The 17271-nt window shown below is 37.4% G+C and overlaps 2 protein-coding genes across 2 annotated transcripts in view; both read left to right on the top strand.

Annotated features, from left to right (window-relative positions):
- Window positions 1-12300, top strand: part of LOC118282023 (zinc finger protein 433) — a 29261-nt gene extending 16961 nt beyond the window's left edge. Inside the window, exons 2-6 of the mRNA XM_050703153.1 lie at window positions 4104-6043; window positions 6115-6597; window positions 9558-9665; window positions 10027-10183; window positions 12037-12300. Of these exons, the coding sequence (XP_050559110.1) occupies window positions 4104-6043; window positions 6115-6597; window positions 9558-9665; window positions 10027-10183; window positions 12037-12234 (2886 nt within the window). The 3' untranslated portion in view covers window positions 12235-12300. The remainder of the gene's footprint in view (window positions 1-4103; window positions 6044-6114; window positions 6598-9557; window positions 9666-10026; window positions 10184-12036) is intronic.
- Window positions 12301-12530: 230 nt separating this feature from the next.
- LOC118282022 (ankyrin repeat domain-containing protein 29) overlaps window positions 12531-17271 on the top strand; it is a 35314-nt gene continuing 30573 nt past the window's right edge. The window contains exon 1 of the mRNA XM_035602894.2: window positions 12531-12872. Within this exon, the coding sequence (XP_035458787.2) occupies window positions 12861-12872 (12 nt within the window). The 5' untranslated portion in view covers window positions 12531-12860. The remainder of the gene's footprint in view (window positions 12873-17271) is intronic.

Genomic DNA, 17271 nt, shown 5'->3' on the forward strand with positions numbered 1-17271 from the left:
ATTACTTGCTTTATTATCACATCAAATCGACATCTAATGATTAAATGGAATGATAACCTTTGTATTTTAGATTCTAAAACAAACATAGACAAAGATCAAAACTGTTTAGTTTTTGCATCTCAGCGGTGTCAGACGGTCAGTCACCCTGTCCCCGATCTAAGGACGCATAGAAGTTGTCCCTAATGTACCCAAATTAAAATGGCCCATTGTCAATAGATATGACAACATACTTAATATTCAAGTTGCTTACTTATTATCTTCACTTGATGCTGATTTTTCTCCGATATCACATTGATTTCCAATTTGAAAAAAAAAACAATAAAATTCGCGCGCGATCCCCAGGACATGACAGGACATCCATAATTAGATCGAAATTCTAAATAATAAGCCATTCCGTGTTAACCAGCGCCATGACGCATGACGTCACAATTAGTTCCAAATTCAAAAGGTGTTGAAAAACCGTATCGTTTGTATTGCACGTGTAAGGTGGCTGCGGGGTGCAGCGGGTGGCGGCGCGCGGGGGGCGGGGGCGCACCTCGATCGATGGCGACGTCGTTATTCGGGCGACAGCCTTTGACGACGTCGCGGATGTGTTCCGCTTGCGACCGCCTTTAATTTCTTCATTTGTATGCTGATTTGTGATTGAGGGAATTAGGTTGTTGGGGTATTTCAGGTAGAGACCTACCACGGATTATGATGGGCTGCCATTATATTCGCGTGTACCTTCGCTGGCTTCTTCAGGAGTGCCATCAAAATTTGAATGAAATGCAGATAGAAATTCCAGTATAAAACGTAAGTCAGAAGACCGGAGTTTGTTGGTAGTAAAAGCTTGAAATTCCTGATTATTTTTCCATTTAAATATTCAAGAAAAACTAGGCTTCTACCATAAAGTAAACAGACTGAATTCATAAGACGTCTCATAGCTGCACGCTCTGTAACTTCATGAGTTTTCCCAAAAAGCCGCTAAAATATGTTTACCAACATCGCTCCTTGAGAGAGTCCCAAGCAGAACCCACCCGGGCTAGGTCCACGCCTCCGCGGACGCGTGACTGACGGACGTCCGCACACTATCACACTGCACACACACATCCACAGCGGACGCTCTATGCACACGACGTTTTGACACTTGACAGATGTGTGCCCAGAGTGATGGGTGGCGCGCGCCGCGAAAAATACGAGGGAAACTTTAAATATGGAATGCCGAGAGAGTTTTATTTATGCTCCTACTTGTGATTGGCAGCGCCAATTGATTCTTGGGTCTAGAAAAAGTTATTGATTGAATAACTTTTTGGTATCAATCTTTTTTATCAGGGTCTTTTGTTTTACACTGCTTCAGTGGCGCTTTGTTTTGCTTTCGGTTTTGATTGATATCTAACAAATAATTTGAAATTTTATGCTGAATGGCATTTACATTAAGCTAAAGTTCTGCTCGTCCACTCCCGTACTAAACCTCACATTTACTAGTTAGTCATATCTCCCAAATAGTCCCGCAGTTGACTAGAGGATGGTTTCACTCACTGGCACATTGTGTCGTCCATGCGGCGAGCCAGTTATCTGTCACTGGCTAAGTACTGGCCACCGTCCTGTCGCGGTGTGGTCATCTTTTGTAACTGACTCGACTCTGTCTGTCTGTCACGTTTTAGTTGCAAATGTTTGTCTGCATGACAGTTTAACACGGGCTTTCAGGATATTTTTGTGGTCTTTTCTATCTATCTATAAAGTATTTTTGTTTATGTTTTTGATGTCAATTCTGTTTGGATTATTAATTTAGAAGTTTAGAATCGTTTAACCCTTGATGATGATGATCAAAAAATGGATAAGTAGTGATGTATCGACACCAAGTACATTCTATTTTCCGTTTCTCTCCCCCAGTATTTGTATCTTCGTTTCTAACACAGAGAACGTACCACGTCACCGGACTCCAAAGAGGAACATTAAGCTATTTCCACTTTCCACGGCCCTTCGAATCACACTTTGGTCTGACTATTTTAAAACCAAACAAATCAATAAGCAAATCCGTTCAGCAGCGACCAGTGACTCCGATAATTAAAAAGTTCCCCGAACAGCGGTGTAATGACTGCTGTGACGTTAACGACATGGCTGACAGCGAAGCCATTTGTCAGCCGTCACGTGTCAGCTGTTTGTCAACCACAATGGTGTCAGGCGGCGCGGGGCCGATTGACGCGTGTCACTCATACCCTCAACCACCAATTGTCGAATGCAACTCGACTCTGGAAAAACATCTCACTGGCATTGACAGCTCAGCTCACTCACACCCTCGTGCATTTAGATCCCTGGTAGAAATTAAAATGTCGGATGAAATGGCGGGATTTGATTGATGGATTGTGTAAAGATGATGAACTAAATAAATAAGTAGTCTTCCTACTCAGTTTCACTAAATATGTTCGAATTATATCTCTTTAATAACCAGCCTTAGGTAGTAAGTAAGGATGTTTCAAAAACAATGGTCCGTGCTGCATTGTAGACGTACCTTGACCATGGCTGCGTGAGTCGTTTCCTGACTCATTTTCTAGAACTAATGATTTTCACATAACATAGGAATGACAATAAGAATATATTGTAACAGGCTTTATTGAAACAGGCTGCACTATAAGAGGAAGTTGATAAGACTACTGATTGATAAACCACTAGTTTAGTTTCCTTATTCTTCATTCAAGACCATAAATACACTACACACCATTATGTATAATAGTTCTCATCAGTCTTTGAGTTTTTATATTTAGGGCTTCTCCCGCCTGAGTTAGATGAGAGGAAATGTCAGCCTCTACTGACTCATAAAACCGAATTTAGGAGCAGTGGTTTCAGCTGTGCTAGATCGTCCGGAGTCACCTTTGAGTTTTATATATTTAGATAGTAACCCGTTACCGCAGCTCACGACTAGATCCATATCAAACCTCCTATTACTGCCCCATCCTAAGGTTGTCTGTAAAAACAGTAAGTATCAGACTAAAAACCACACCGTTCCTACTCGCCGGAGCACACGATTTTTTGTTGTTGTGGTCAAAAATGAATAAGTTCATAATATTTTTATAAATCTTCTGCGAAACATTAGTAGGTGCACCGCCAAAAATGTAAATAAACTGCTAACATCTATGGCCTCCATGGCAAAGCAATAAAATCGAGTTATTTTGAGAAACAGTGGTAAATCATTGTCGTTTGTGATAGGACAGGTGCGGTGGAATTATTAATGATAGCTTGATTCACACCTCGAGTGTCCCCGACGCGGCGCCCCGTCGACATCGACTGAAAAATACTTTTCATTACCGTATGTTCAGCCTTGTTACACCTTTATAAGGTTCACCAAGTTATTAACTACAGGAATTTTATAAAACTTTCAATGATTCTTTTGGGAATAGGTTTTCAATTGAATCTTATGATTTGTTTCGTAATTTTATTGGAATTTATTTGAGACACATTTTGGAGAAACAGCATAATTTAGCAAAAGATCATAATTGCTAACTAAGTTTCTATCTCCACAGAAGAAGCCACAGTTCCACCAGACAAAGTAAAACAATGACACACATTTTTTGCAACATTCCAATAGCAACTTCGATCATGCGCAATCATTTAATTTATTGGCTCGAGCAAAAACAATGGAAATATTTCCATAACTCAATCGGCTGGTGGTATGCGGCGTAAACTTAGCTACTTATTACTGCCTTCGTTGCATACATTATAGATCTGAACAAGTATTTACGGTTAATTCGCATCGGAAGTATATTTATTGGTTGCCAGTGACGCCTGACGTCATTGCTAATGTCTCTGCACCACGCGATTAGCTCCGACGTCGCCACAACACTTTAAACTAGGTTGCGAATCTTCCAATTATTAGTTCACTGCTATATTTCGTATAGTTCCCTTTTGTTTTATGGTATTTATTTGCGATGTTAATTTAAATTGTTGTACGAGTTTCACGGCTTCACCTGTTATTTGTAATTTCTCTTTTTAATCACGACAATATTTTTTTTACATTTGATGGACTAGATAGGGTGTTAAGTATTACTTGCGAGCATCTCATTGTTGGTTTTTGTACAACTAAACAACCTATCGCTCTAACATTTAATATAAAACTGTTTTTCCAGATGTTATCGCCACGAGAGGACGACGATGACGACAGCCACCTCTGCATCAAGTGCAACACCACCATCGTTGGCCTGGACAACTACGTGAAACACAGGAAGCAACGATGTGGGAAACTAAAACCTGAAGATCCCAAGCCAGAACTGCCAACTATAGACACATTGGAACCTTCCTACAACCTTGGGGCAGATGTGTTCTTTCAGTCTCTAGAGCTACAGAGTTCTGTGAAAAAAACTTCCTTATCAAGACTAACTCCACCTATTCCTATATCCAAAGCCAGTATCGAAAGAAAAACTTCTTTAGCTGTCCCGTCCACCTCTAGAGATCTCCCTCGCATGAGTCCCTTAGAAAATAATCTCAGAGGTGAAGATTGGATCGGAGGACATAGTTTAAGAATCGGAAGTAACGAAGATAATCAAACAAAATTAATTAACGCAGTCGCTAGCATCAGCGGCGCAAGTCAAGTCAAGAAAGACATAATCATACCAACTTCTTCTTATAGTATTAATTACGATTATAAAGGCGATGAAGAAAGTGATGAGTCTGAAGAATCAGAAGATGATGATGAGGAAGATCATCCTACCGGAGAATGGAAGCCACCTCCGAATTACACAGGAGGAAAGTGGCGACCGGCTTCTCCCGACCACGAAGACTGGGACATGAGAGAGGAGCAAGAACATACTGGAGGGAAATGGAAACCAATAATGCCGGACAATAACGAGCGCGATGAAGATTATGATGCACCTCCACCTGGACACACAAAAGGCAAGTGGGTACCGGGCGCTAATGAAAAAACTCAAATAATGCAAACCACGATACAAACTAAAGGATCAGTACAATATTGGTGCGGTCCTTGCAACAGGAGACTCAACTCACGAGCAATTTATGATAAACATCTCCGATCTAGTTTGCATTTGAAGAAAGTACTGCCAGAACATGAATTGGAATTTTCTGGTCATTTGGAACCAATGAAACCTGTAATGGACAAGCGATTGACACGTCCATCTCGATTCGTCAACGACGATATTTATTCGCAAGTGGAGAAAAAACGAAACAATAAAACGGATACTAAAACTAATATTAAAATTGAGAAGAAGAAGAGAAAGAGAAAACCTACTTTTGTGCACTGCTCGGGGTGCAAATCACGTGTGCGACAACATTTGATGGGAAAGCATTTGATATCCCACTACCACTTCAGAAAAGCTACCAACACCAATACAGCTACATACCAACAACTCATCTTGGACAACATGGACGCAATAGTCCACCAGTCCCCCTTCCAGTGCAGCCCGTGCAAGTTCTATACAAACTGGCTTTCAACGTTCATGCAGCATTGGTTTTCTGAAGAACATGAACAAAAACTGGCTTCAATTGAAGGGAGACTCTGGTGCTCATTTTGCAAATTCGAATGCGAGTCGTCTCAAGAAATGCTGCAGCATATGTCCAGTTCAGATCATAGCGAAGTGGTAGCGGTTATTAACAGGTCTATGCCAATTATAATAAGGAAGAAGACGCTCTTCAAATGTGAAGCGTGTTCGAAAGAATTCAGATATAATATTGAAATGAAACGTCACTGTCAGAAAACTGGGCATCCATTAGCTATTACAGCCACTGATAACTACCAGGAACTGCACAATTGTCAGCACTGTAAAGCTAAATTCAAATCTTCCCTAACTCTTGCTGCTCATTTGAAATCTAAACACAAACAGAGAGCGTACCTTTGCTTGGTTTGTGCGATGAGCTTCAAATCTTCTGATGAAGCAAAGCGTCATCGCCAAACTTCAGAGCACCGTATTAAGAGGAAGGAAAACTTGAGGGAACAAGGACTACCAACCAAAGACATGAGCAAGAAATGCCCTTACTGTACCGATAATGTTATACTGAGAAACATTTTAGTTTTAAAAGAACACATTCGTCGTATGCATCCTAATATAAGAAAAAAGTAAGTATTTTTACATTTTTATTTTATAAATGTCCAACTACACATTGTTTATTATTATTATTTGTTTACAGGTGCCCCAACTGTGGGATGTCTTTCATCCTCTCTCAGGAAGTCACTCGGCACGTGAGAGACAACGCGTGTCAGCTGTCACAGACTGCTCAAATCACATCATCGATCTTCTGGAACTGTAGCCAGTGCCTTTTCACCACCGACTCCCAAGCTGAATGCTTTTTCCACGAAGTGTTGCACACAACACCCAAGAAAGAAATTGTCAAAGTTGGGGATACAGAGAAAGTACTCTTAAAATACCCATGCCCACTTTGTCCAAAGACTTTCAGAAAGGCCTCGTTACGCCAACATTTGAGGCAGCACACCTTTGAGAGGCCCTTTATCTGCTCGACTTGTGGAGCCAATTTTACCCGACAGACCAGCCTTGCCAACCATTCCAAGAACGAACACAGCACTGAAGTAGCCAAGATTCCAAAGCTGCCAGCCATAGTGGAAAGGATTGAAGATTGGGAGTGCGGCAAGTGTAAAAGCAGATTTTCCAGCAAGTGAGTATAATTCATTGTTTGTAGAAATGTTGAACGACTTAATTTCGGATGTAATATTACAACGAACGATAATATCGCACTACACTCGATGATATGAATAGGAGTTCTTTGAAAGTTTGAATCAATAAGCGATCAAATTTATCGAGACGGAAGCGCAAACAAAACGCATACAACTGAAATAACCGACGCATCATCAGCGCGTTGTCGCGTCGGCATCAATTTGCGGTAATAACATGCGTGCACGCAGCGGATGCGTTACATGTCACACGTCACACAACTCCTTCACAAATATCGGGATACATTCATAATTTGACAAGAGCGCTTTGATTATGCTCGTGCGCACCGCATTCCCGCCCGCGGTGTTGCCAACGATGACATTTTTATACCCTGCGGTAATAAATTTCTGCCCGGATGCACGGTATTTTGAGAGAGTGCTGGATCAAAATATTAGTGTCGGAGAGAGATAGTGGACGTTTGAATTTTATTGTTAGCACGTGTCTCTGTAACGTATTGGGGATTTGCATTTTGATCTGTCGTTCAGTTTGATGGCGCTAAATCGTGTGTGGTTTATTTGCTTTGACACTTGCGCTGCGAGCCGCGAGCGTTACGATTTATACGTCTAACGTCACTCTATAAATAGTTGGGATCAGTCACGAAGGATTGACGACGCCGATTTTAAACTGAATGCGGTTCGTTAAAATTAACGACTGTTTGTTCTCTACGTTTAATGTTTTAGCGCAAATACTTTCATAATGGCTATAACAAAGATAAACCTTTGTGCCGCCGTATCTGCATTTGAACACGAACAATGGTGTCGTGTCTAGAACGAGCAATTTTGTAAACAGGAGCTAAGCAAAGCAGACATCAGAATATCTAATCGCTTCGTATTTTATAACATAATTAAGTTCAAATACAGTCAGTGGATCCAAACGCCAATATAAATTGAAATTTCCAATCCTCGTTCCTCCATTAATGCTAAAATCACAGCAGTAAGACGTTGGAACTTAACCGCAGACCGCATGAATCAAGTCGGCGCGTCATTAAGGGAACTTTCAACGGATCTAGACAATTGTAGGACATAGCAGAGCCATTGGGGGCGTCTAACAGCGCTGATGATCTAACTTGTGTAATATCTTACGCGTTATTGCGACGCCTTGCATTAATGCACTGCCGCTGTAATGCGAGCGAGCGAGTTAACTGTCGCCGCGGTGGGCCAGTGTTGCCAGATTATGCACGCGGAATTATTACTGTAATGCTTATTAGTTTCGAAAGAGTTTTTAGTGGGAATGGTTTCTGGTGGTTTCGGTTTAAATTGGCTTCCTGAGTCTAGGTGCCTCTGTAGCCTGCTTATTTAGAGGATAGTTTTATACTTCTGTTTTAGTATAGTCACATTACCTTCAGCTACATTTAAAAATAATGACCGATAACTTAACAAACAACATTTAGCCTTCATCATGAATCCTACCCCAACGAATAAATAGGTACATTTGCTTTTCTGCAATCGTCGACAGACACCCATTGCAAGTGCTCGTCATCAACAACACTTCTTACACAGGAAACCACATACAAAATGAACGAGACAATATGAATATATCACTGAGCACTGAGCCTACCTACTTAGTTTATGAGTTGCTGACAAATTGTCAGTGTTGTTGGTGCGTGCGCCCTTAAACGCGATCCATTACCGCTATAGTTAGCTTGGCTCCGAGTGATTCATTAGCGGCCGGAGTGAGCCAGCACGCGACTCCACTGTGACCGCCGCGATATTTCACTATTTCACGTAAATTATTTCTTTACACGCTCTGCCTGTGACTTTGTCCAGAAACATTATATTCGCTGAAGAAATTCGTTCTGGGTTTTAACACTTTTTTCTTAAGTATTTCCTGGATGCGTATAATGCCCTACACACAATTCAGATTTGGAATAACATTTTTGTGAATCACGCTGTGGAATAAGTACTTTTACGCAAGAATCGAACTCACTTCATAATGCGATCTTTGGAAATAAAACACGTGATGCTTCAAAAAGTATCTGACGATTAATAACTGAATGATGTTTGTAGCATTAAAATATTTTCAAGCTCTTTTTAAACACTTTATGGAGATACAATTAACTATACATAAGTATAAGTACCTATATATTATTGAAGTCCACTCAAACAGAGAACACGCTCACCACTTCCAAGGGTAAAGTTGGACACATACAGCTACACAGTCGCTACTTAGGACATAAACATGTGCTAAGGCTACGGCGTCCCATTCCCATCACATTCTTGTCCTGGGCAACTGCTAGCAGGCGGCATTCTACGCGACTCGTCTTGAAACTATACTTACTGTGTAATTAGTTACTACTGGATGTTTAATGAACTAAACTAGCCATTCTATTGTCTTAGGTGTTGGGTTGAAAAGTATTTTTATCAATTTCTTTTACATTAATTAGGTAGGTACGTAAGTATAGTATGCACCTCTTCATTAACACGGTAATAATGTTTCAACGTCATTGAATGTGAATTTGAATTTAGCCTGCGAAAAAAAACTAGAATCTTACGCTGTGAGGTGCTTTTGGTTGAGTGTCCGAAAGTACAACAAATCGAGTAAGATATAAAAGTGTTAGTGATGCTTACTGCTCAGTGCCTGCCAACATACATTATGTTACTGACAAAAAATACATAATAGGTACCAGGTGTGGTATTCATATAGCACTAAATCATGAAATATGCTTAATTTATAAAAGATTGTGTTTAAAAGGTCGGCAACGCCCATGTAACTTCTTTAGTGTTTTACGTGTCCATTGTCAGATGATCAGCCAACTATTTGTGTAGAGTAGGTACAGTAGTAAATGTAGCGTAAAGGGGACCTTTACGCTATACTCTCCTTACTCCTTATTACTTATCCAATTCCATTTATGGAATCTGTACAAAGTATTTGTAATTATCTTAACATTGTAACTTCTTATTTCAGATCAGCTTTATCCCGTCACACTAGTAGCTGTACCAGTGGAGCTACGGCACGTCATTGTCCGCATGATCAGTGTACATATGTGGCCACGAATTCTAGTCAATTAGCTAGGTAAGCTGAGAGTTTTAAGGTTTTTATTGTAATTTTATTAATTTAATTTTCGTATTAATTAAAGTTGTAGACAGCGCCATCTTTGAATATTATAGGTAACTACGATAAGTCTACTTGCACAGTGTTTCTTGTTCAATGATGTACCTTAAAATTTGATAGATGGCGATAAAGTAAATACTTTAACTAAAAAAGGTAATTTAAACATTTTAGTTCTATTGTCGTAAATTATTATATTTAAAATATTAATCCTTAAATTCAATATTTATTTCAAGCTAAAATGCAAAATACCAAGACTGTTAATATTTTGTACTACTTCTACTCGGCAATAGATGGCGCTGTAAGAAAAAATAATATTTTACAGGCACCGCAGATCGCACGGCGAGCGCATAAAACACCATGAATGCCACCTATGTACATTTAAAAGTGATCAGGCCAGTCATATGAAGAGGCACATGTTGTGTCATCAAGGAGTTAAACCGTATGCCTGTCCTCATTGTTCTTTTACATGTGGGAGTTTGGTAAGTCATTATCCTAACTTAAATTTTAGTTCTTGTGGAATCATTAAACATTTTTGAAGATTCTGCATTTTTTAAAATAGTTATCTATTTAGAATTGTATTTACTGTCACAATTTTCCTATAAATAATTTCATTTCTTTGTTATTAACACAGAACAGAGAAAAAGAAGTAGAAGTAGTATGTAGGCGGGGCACGCGTAGCCCCTGATAAGTACAGATATGCTTATGTTTGTCATTTAGATGTTTGTACGCATATCAGTCTTCGTTGGACTGTAGAACGTCAACTAGACTTGGAAAAAAGCGTCAAAAATCGTATAAAAATATAAAAATGACAAAATGTGCTATTATATAGTAAAAAGATGAAAGCCATGACAAAAATGTGCCTTGTAGTGGTATATCGTATCATCGGTAAGTGCTATTTTATTTTATTTTAATTTATATTTGGCTTGAAACTAGTGACATATATTTTTTTAAATCTACAAACTAAATATAAGTTTATGTCTAAGATGATAGGGTCTACTTTCTTTCAAACGCAAACCTGATGTTCTAGAAGATTTCATTCGTGACATCTAAAATTTTGCTACTCGTTTAGGGATTGACATTATCGATAACAAGCTGTCGATATAATTAAAACTGTTTATAACGAATATAGAAAAATACAAAAAAAAAAATGGATAATAAGTAACTATTAAACATTAATTATGTTGTTTTAGATTTCCGAAGGATCCAGAAATAAAAGGAAAATGGATCGAGATGACTGGAAGACAAAATTGGTTTCCTGCCACTAACTAGTACAATTTGTTTGGACCATGTTGTACAACAAGATATTATATTATGAGTATAACCGAAAAAAATGCGCAATTTTTGACTATATAAATAATCAGTTAAATTTCTAGATTGTGCAGGCAGAAATACCTAATCACGTTATGTTTGTTTAACTTTGTTTAATGTTCAGTTTTATTTTCTATTTTTTGTAACATACGACCGTAATAAAAAATACTTTATATATAAAATATGATTTTTTATTTTTGCAATACAAATTTTGTTAGAATACTATGAACGGCATGTGACTCTTTCCGAGTTATATGTACTTAACTAAGATCATTAAGACACCACTGACAAATGGTGAAGGAAAACATCGTGAGGAAACCTGGGCTTATTATTTTCTAATTACCTATAATAAGTTTGAAATCGACAACCCGCATTTGGCAAGCGTGGTAATCAATGCTCAAACTTTCTTAGTATTAAAATATGTTGAACATTTTAATTATATCGATAAGTAAGCTTTCGATATCGGAACATCACTAGAAAAAATACAAGCGATAAAGTAGCTCGTTAAACAAATGTCAACCTTAACATGATAGCAATACAGCGTAATTGAATGCATTTATGATAGTGACATCTAGCGTCGAGTAGCAGAACTTGTTAGTGAAATTATCTTGCATTGAAAAAGAAGATTCTTTATTTTAAAATTAGTAGACAAGAGTCAACTCTATTAATATGTAATTAATGTGTTTTTTTCAAAGTGGTGACGGCTGATTTAAAGGCTATTTAACACGGACCAGTCACAGAAAGATTTTGCTAGTGTGACATATTATGATTATCCTGGACATGTGTTAATTTGGGCGTGGCTTCAGAAAAATTGCCACGCTGGTTCTGATACTAACACAAGCGGTATACTATTTCTATCTCTTCTTCTCTATTCTGTGGTTATTAACATTAAATTGATGCTAACGCCATCTAGCGTGATTTTCCTGATTTAAATTTAAATTTGAAATATGATAATAACATTATGATAATATAAAATATAATAGTATTATGATATGCTAATTACATACTTAATTATTTTTTACAGGAGAATCTCCGGAAACACGTACTTCGAAGCGGTCGTCACCCAGGATTATTTCTTTACCATTGTAGATTGTGTCCCTATAATACGAATACGGCGACCGAACTACGTGCGCACTTAACTACGGCTCATTCTCACAAATACAATGCTAAAACTGCTATCGAAGCTGTTAAAATGCATTTGATTGTTGACAATAAAAAATAATAGCTTGTTAAGTATTTGATTTAGAATTTATAACTTTACCTGACCACAGGAACTTTTTTTGTATAGGTATTCTATAAAATCCATAGGAACTTGTATCTTATGATTAGATAGGTATCTTTTTATTCTACAAAATTACAATAAACATGTATTTAACAGTCATATTAATTTTATTTTATTAATTAAGATCTTTTTATTGTTATTTTTATCGAAATTGAAGTGAAATGACACCGTTCTCTTTTTATCTGTGGGTGGCAAAATTACTGTTTTGACGTTTGTCGGTCGCTGGAACGTGCCGGCTGGTTAACTGTCAAAACCCGCGCAACTCGGCGAGCGAGGGAAAAATCGCAGAGTCGAAAATACAACGATATCTTGTTGACGTACGCCCGCTTGTACGGTATCGACAAAAATAATACCGCTTTCAGCTGTGAACCGCGACAATATTAACACAAACAATTGTAAATTAAACATACATTATTTTTGTACGTTACGTAATGTGCGCTAAAGTATGATAAAAACAGAATGTGTTCAGTTTTATCATAATAAAAATAGTGTTGTGTGTAAATTGTAATATTTCGAATTATGACTGTTTGAACACACGTGTATGCTGTAATCGATTTGCATCCATAATGTCACTGAAGGTAAGTGCTGAATTTATTGATTCCATTTAAAATTATAATACCCTGGCGGGTGTGATCTATATTTAATTTTTGCGTGGGTAGCTCACCCTTGCCTCGGCTTGTTATCGAGGGTCGCTCTCGCTCGTCGCAAATATATTTTACATTTTATCGCTAATTGTATGTACCTAATTTATTTTATCTGCTAAATTAAAAATATGTTTATTTGTATGTTCCTGCGTTTTGCGGAAAAACCTTGAATAATAACAATGTTTTGTTTTGATGAAATAAATTATGAATGTTATTATAGCAAAAATTCGGCTTAATTAACAAAATAATTTATTATATTATTCCTGTTTATAACTAGTAGTCGTTTCCAAGCTACATTTATAAAAATATTACCTACATTTCAGAAGGATATTCCTGTGAATCAGAAACAGACAGCTGACTCAAATTTAAATTAGAACAATTTACATTCAATTACCAACCCATTGTATTCGAGTTTTCTACATGAATACAATGATGCATCTGGACATTCAACCTAAATAATTAATTATTGCAAATACAAAAAAAAAACGAAAATAAAAACAATGTAGGTAATCTTCTACATTTATTATCTGCTTAAAGTAATAAAAAAGAAATATTTTTACACCATAAAGTTTACCTTACACTCCATATTTAAAATAAAATATTTTCTTCTTTTATTGTCAAAGACAACAAAGTATTATCAGCATGACTTGCTTGTGTTTCATTTGGTCAAGGACGTGACATGGTAATGGTTACATAATGTTGTCAAGGACACCGGCATGGTTTGGCTTTATTTGGCTCCATACTTTATTATGATTTATTGTTTCACATAAAATATTACTGGCTATTTTGTAAATCTCTTGTTTGTTTGTAGAACCGGATAAATATTATGGCTCTTTCAATTGAACTGGCTTAATTGGTCTAAATTTATATAAGGCATGAATGGCTATGTAGCAGCCAGCTTTTAATCATCACCGGACTATGGCCCAAGTCATGACAAGACAATTTTTTTTTAGAAAATATGTAATTACCTATAATATGATTCCTCCTGCCTTCTCTAGTAGCCAAACCATGGGAGTCAAAATATCATCATATACCATGGGAGTAAAAAATTATTTAGCTGGTTAGGTACTTATTGCATATTATTAGGCAAAACATTTATAAGACAAAACAACTTCTTTTTAGTTGAACATGAATCGAAATACCTACCTCCATTACAATAAATAACCACAGTAACCCAGCCTTATCAAACCGCCATTATACATACTTAACTACTGCAAAATACTTAAATAAAATTTCCTTCAAACAATACGGCCGTTTATTGGCACGGACATCATAACTCGAGTAATAAACCGGTCGGGACATGGCGGCCGTGATGGAAAATGTTAACGACGACTAGGTATAGTATTTCGACAGCACTGCAGATGCACCTTTACACAGAAAGGTGAAATAATTCGCGCACACGAAGCTAATGTCGACTTAATAGCGATCGAGAATTTTACGACGAACGAATTTAAAATTATAACTAGTTACCTATGCGTGGCGCAGCGAAGTAAGGGGAAGACAGTGGACGTCTTTCAGCTTAACTTTTAATCCTGACTAACTTTTCTTAATAAATTGACATTTAAATCAAGGGACACGGATCCCGTATACACAGGGATTACGATTTCGAAATTAATCACTTTGATTTGATCCCTGTTACACAGGATTAACCGTTAACTGTAAGAGCTCTTAACTTCACATTTGTCACATTCATCAACAACAATCAAAAAGCTGTACCATCAATTAAAAGCCACTTAGTTTCCCCATATCTCGAGTATGACAAACGCCAGACAAAGCTAAATCCAATTAATACAGTATGCATGGAAACCGGTCACCAGTTGCAGAAGATAGTCCATATTTAGCGCGCCGCCGCCGGCAAGGCTCAGGAACCAGTCCAACCAGTCGCAGTGTCACTGAACCAAGGGTGGTCGAGATTCGCTATATCATGCCGATGACGTCAAATCAAGATAATACTAACTGCAGAATCCTTTGAAATGTGGATTTTGTACCCAAAACTTTAAATGGTGGGAGTCAATTTGAATATTTAAATTTTTTATACTGAGTGTATTCTTTTTTGTATACGAATGCTGTTTGAAATTGCAGTGGCGTAGTAAGCTTATTCTGGTTTTAAAAACTATACAATAATAATATACAATAGGTACATAAATCTAAAAAATATGTTGTTACTTGTCCCGCTGCACGTTCGGGCCACAAAACTAGACTCCTTTTAGTTCCCCATAAGAAAAACATAAAACATAGCACTGAAATGATAATTTTAACGTCCATAACATGACCATTTTACATCCGAGAAACCTCATTAACTATCATTATCATTGTGGTGTAATACTACAGTGCACCGTGGAATAAATTACATAATGGCTACTTTTACGTGGATGTAAATTCTAGCCTTATTTTCCTAACAAAGTAGCAAATAAATCATAACTGTTGAATGCCATAACCAGTAATAGATACAGTACTGAGCCAGTTTAAACATGCGTACGGAAATTGGAAAACGTTTCTCCAAAATGAGCAGAATTCTAAACTTTAGCGAAAACTCAAAACCGATCTAAACTTCTTTTCGTATCTTCGAGGCCATAAATAAGGCACAATGACAATTCAAAAGTTTTATCGTTCCACCAACTCTTTGATAAGGTCGTCGGTAAACCGGGCCTTGTTCTGCAAATAAAAATAAATAACCCATCTGTTTCCCGGCAGTTGTAAAAGACGAGGAAAGTAGGACACAGCTGCTAGTCTGGAGTCTGCAACGAAGCCACATATCACTTTACACTGCGACCTTTAATGGGAACCGGCCAGGCATCGCAACTACACATTTATAATCGCAACCAGCCAACCAGCTATACTGTGGAATAACCACCTTGTAAAGCCTCATACAATCGTCTTTAGTTTAATATTCGCTGTAAATTTGTTGTTAGTTGCATAAATACTGGAATAATTTGGCCTTTCCCTGACCATTTTCATTCTTTTCTTGAATCAACGATCGTAGAGCAGCACTGTTTTAACTAAATTCAATTGCATGTCAATATAGGTACTTTTCCGAAGTGTTCCACATTATATTACCTTCAAAGAAATATGTATTCCTTGGGTTTTCTAAAACTCCATAAATATTTAAACCTCTCATTCACTGCACGATCTTCGTCCAACGGCGATTTTCTCCACATTTTGAAATATGCGCCTATAACATCCATTAACCGCGACAGTTACCGTCTGGACTAAATATAATCTGTTTAAATATTCACCCGCTGCTCTGCATCCCAGCCTGTCTGGATTTAGGTCTAGACGTTATAAATAAAGGGAGCTTTGACTTACTGGATTTCATTTTACGATAAGTACAGAATTTGCTGAGAATTTAATATTTACTGAGCGGTAGGCAATAGCTAAAAGAAATGGAAGTCTAGTCAATTCATAAAACCAACAAATCGAAGCAGATTTCCAATATTAAATCCATGAGTTATTAATAGTCAACATGAAGATCCAATGGTCAAATAAGATTCATTATCACTGCCGTGATAACAAATCAATAGAAGAAGCTATGACGTCACCGTTGACCATTTGCTTAAGTTATGGCCCATTAAAGCTATAGGCAAATTACAAATGTTACGATCCCAATATAATAGCTGTAATAAATATCGTAATCCAAGTTGTTCGTTTTGCAAATTAAACCGTGACACTTTATGGTGTAAACCTGTGACCTAATAGTGAATATCGTTTGCACTTTATGGTGATAAGTTTAAATTGAAGTGGTTTCCATTATCGCAGAATGTGGTTGCATATCAGAATTTTTATTTATAGGTCTGTTTTATGAGATACTGAAATCTACATATTTTCGAACCTATCAGTGCTTCAACCCTAAAAAATGAGTAAATCTAATTTCGCATAACTAACCAAGGTCCATAATATTTGACTTTACACTTATTGCCCTACAAATGCCCAAGACTACAAACGAAATCAACTTAAAGGCTCAGGCAGCATTAGGCTGCTAATCTTATTTTCCGCTGCTTTTCCGTTTGTTTGACGACAGCAAAACATAGTCCTTGATCTAGAAAAAAACTAGAACTTAATAGACTTATTAATGGTACTATTGAGAATTGTGTATTAGAAATGAATAAAATCGAAGCAAACAAGTGCATCGGAGCGATCATCGGATACAATGCGGTTCCTAACGGAGATTACAAGCACATGGAGGTATGTGGTCTTGTTTATAAGACCGTAACCCGACCAGACGGCTCCTACTGCCTTTTATGGAGCGTAAATAACTTATGTGTTTTTGAAGTTATCGTAGAGCAAATAGGACAATCTTACCTTCCAGTACATTATTTTCCTTTTCTCCAAACCG

Source organism: Spodoptera frugiperda, chromosome 23 (genome assembly GCF_023101765.2).
Source record: "Spodoptera frugiperda isolate SF20-4 chromosome 23, AGI-APGP_CSIRO_Sfru_2.0, whole genome shotgun sequence".
In the NCBI taxonomy this organism is placed as follows: domain Eukaryota; kingdom Metazoa; phylum Arthropoda; class Insecta; order Lepidoptera; family Noctuidae; genus Spodoptera; species Spodoptera frugiperda.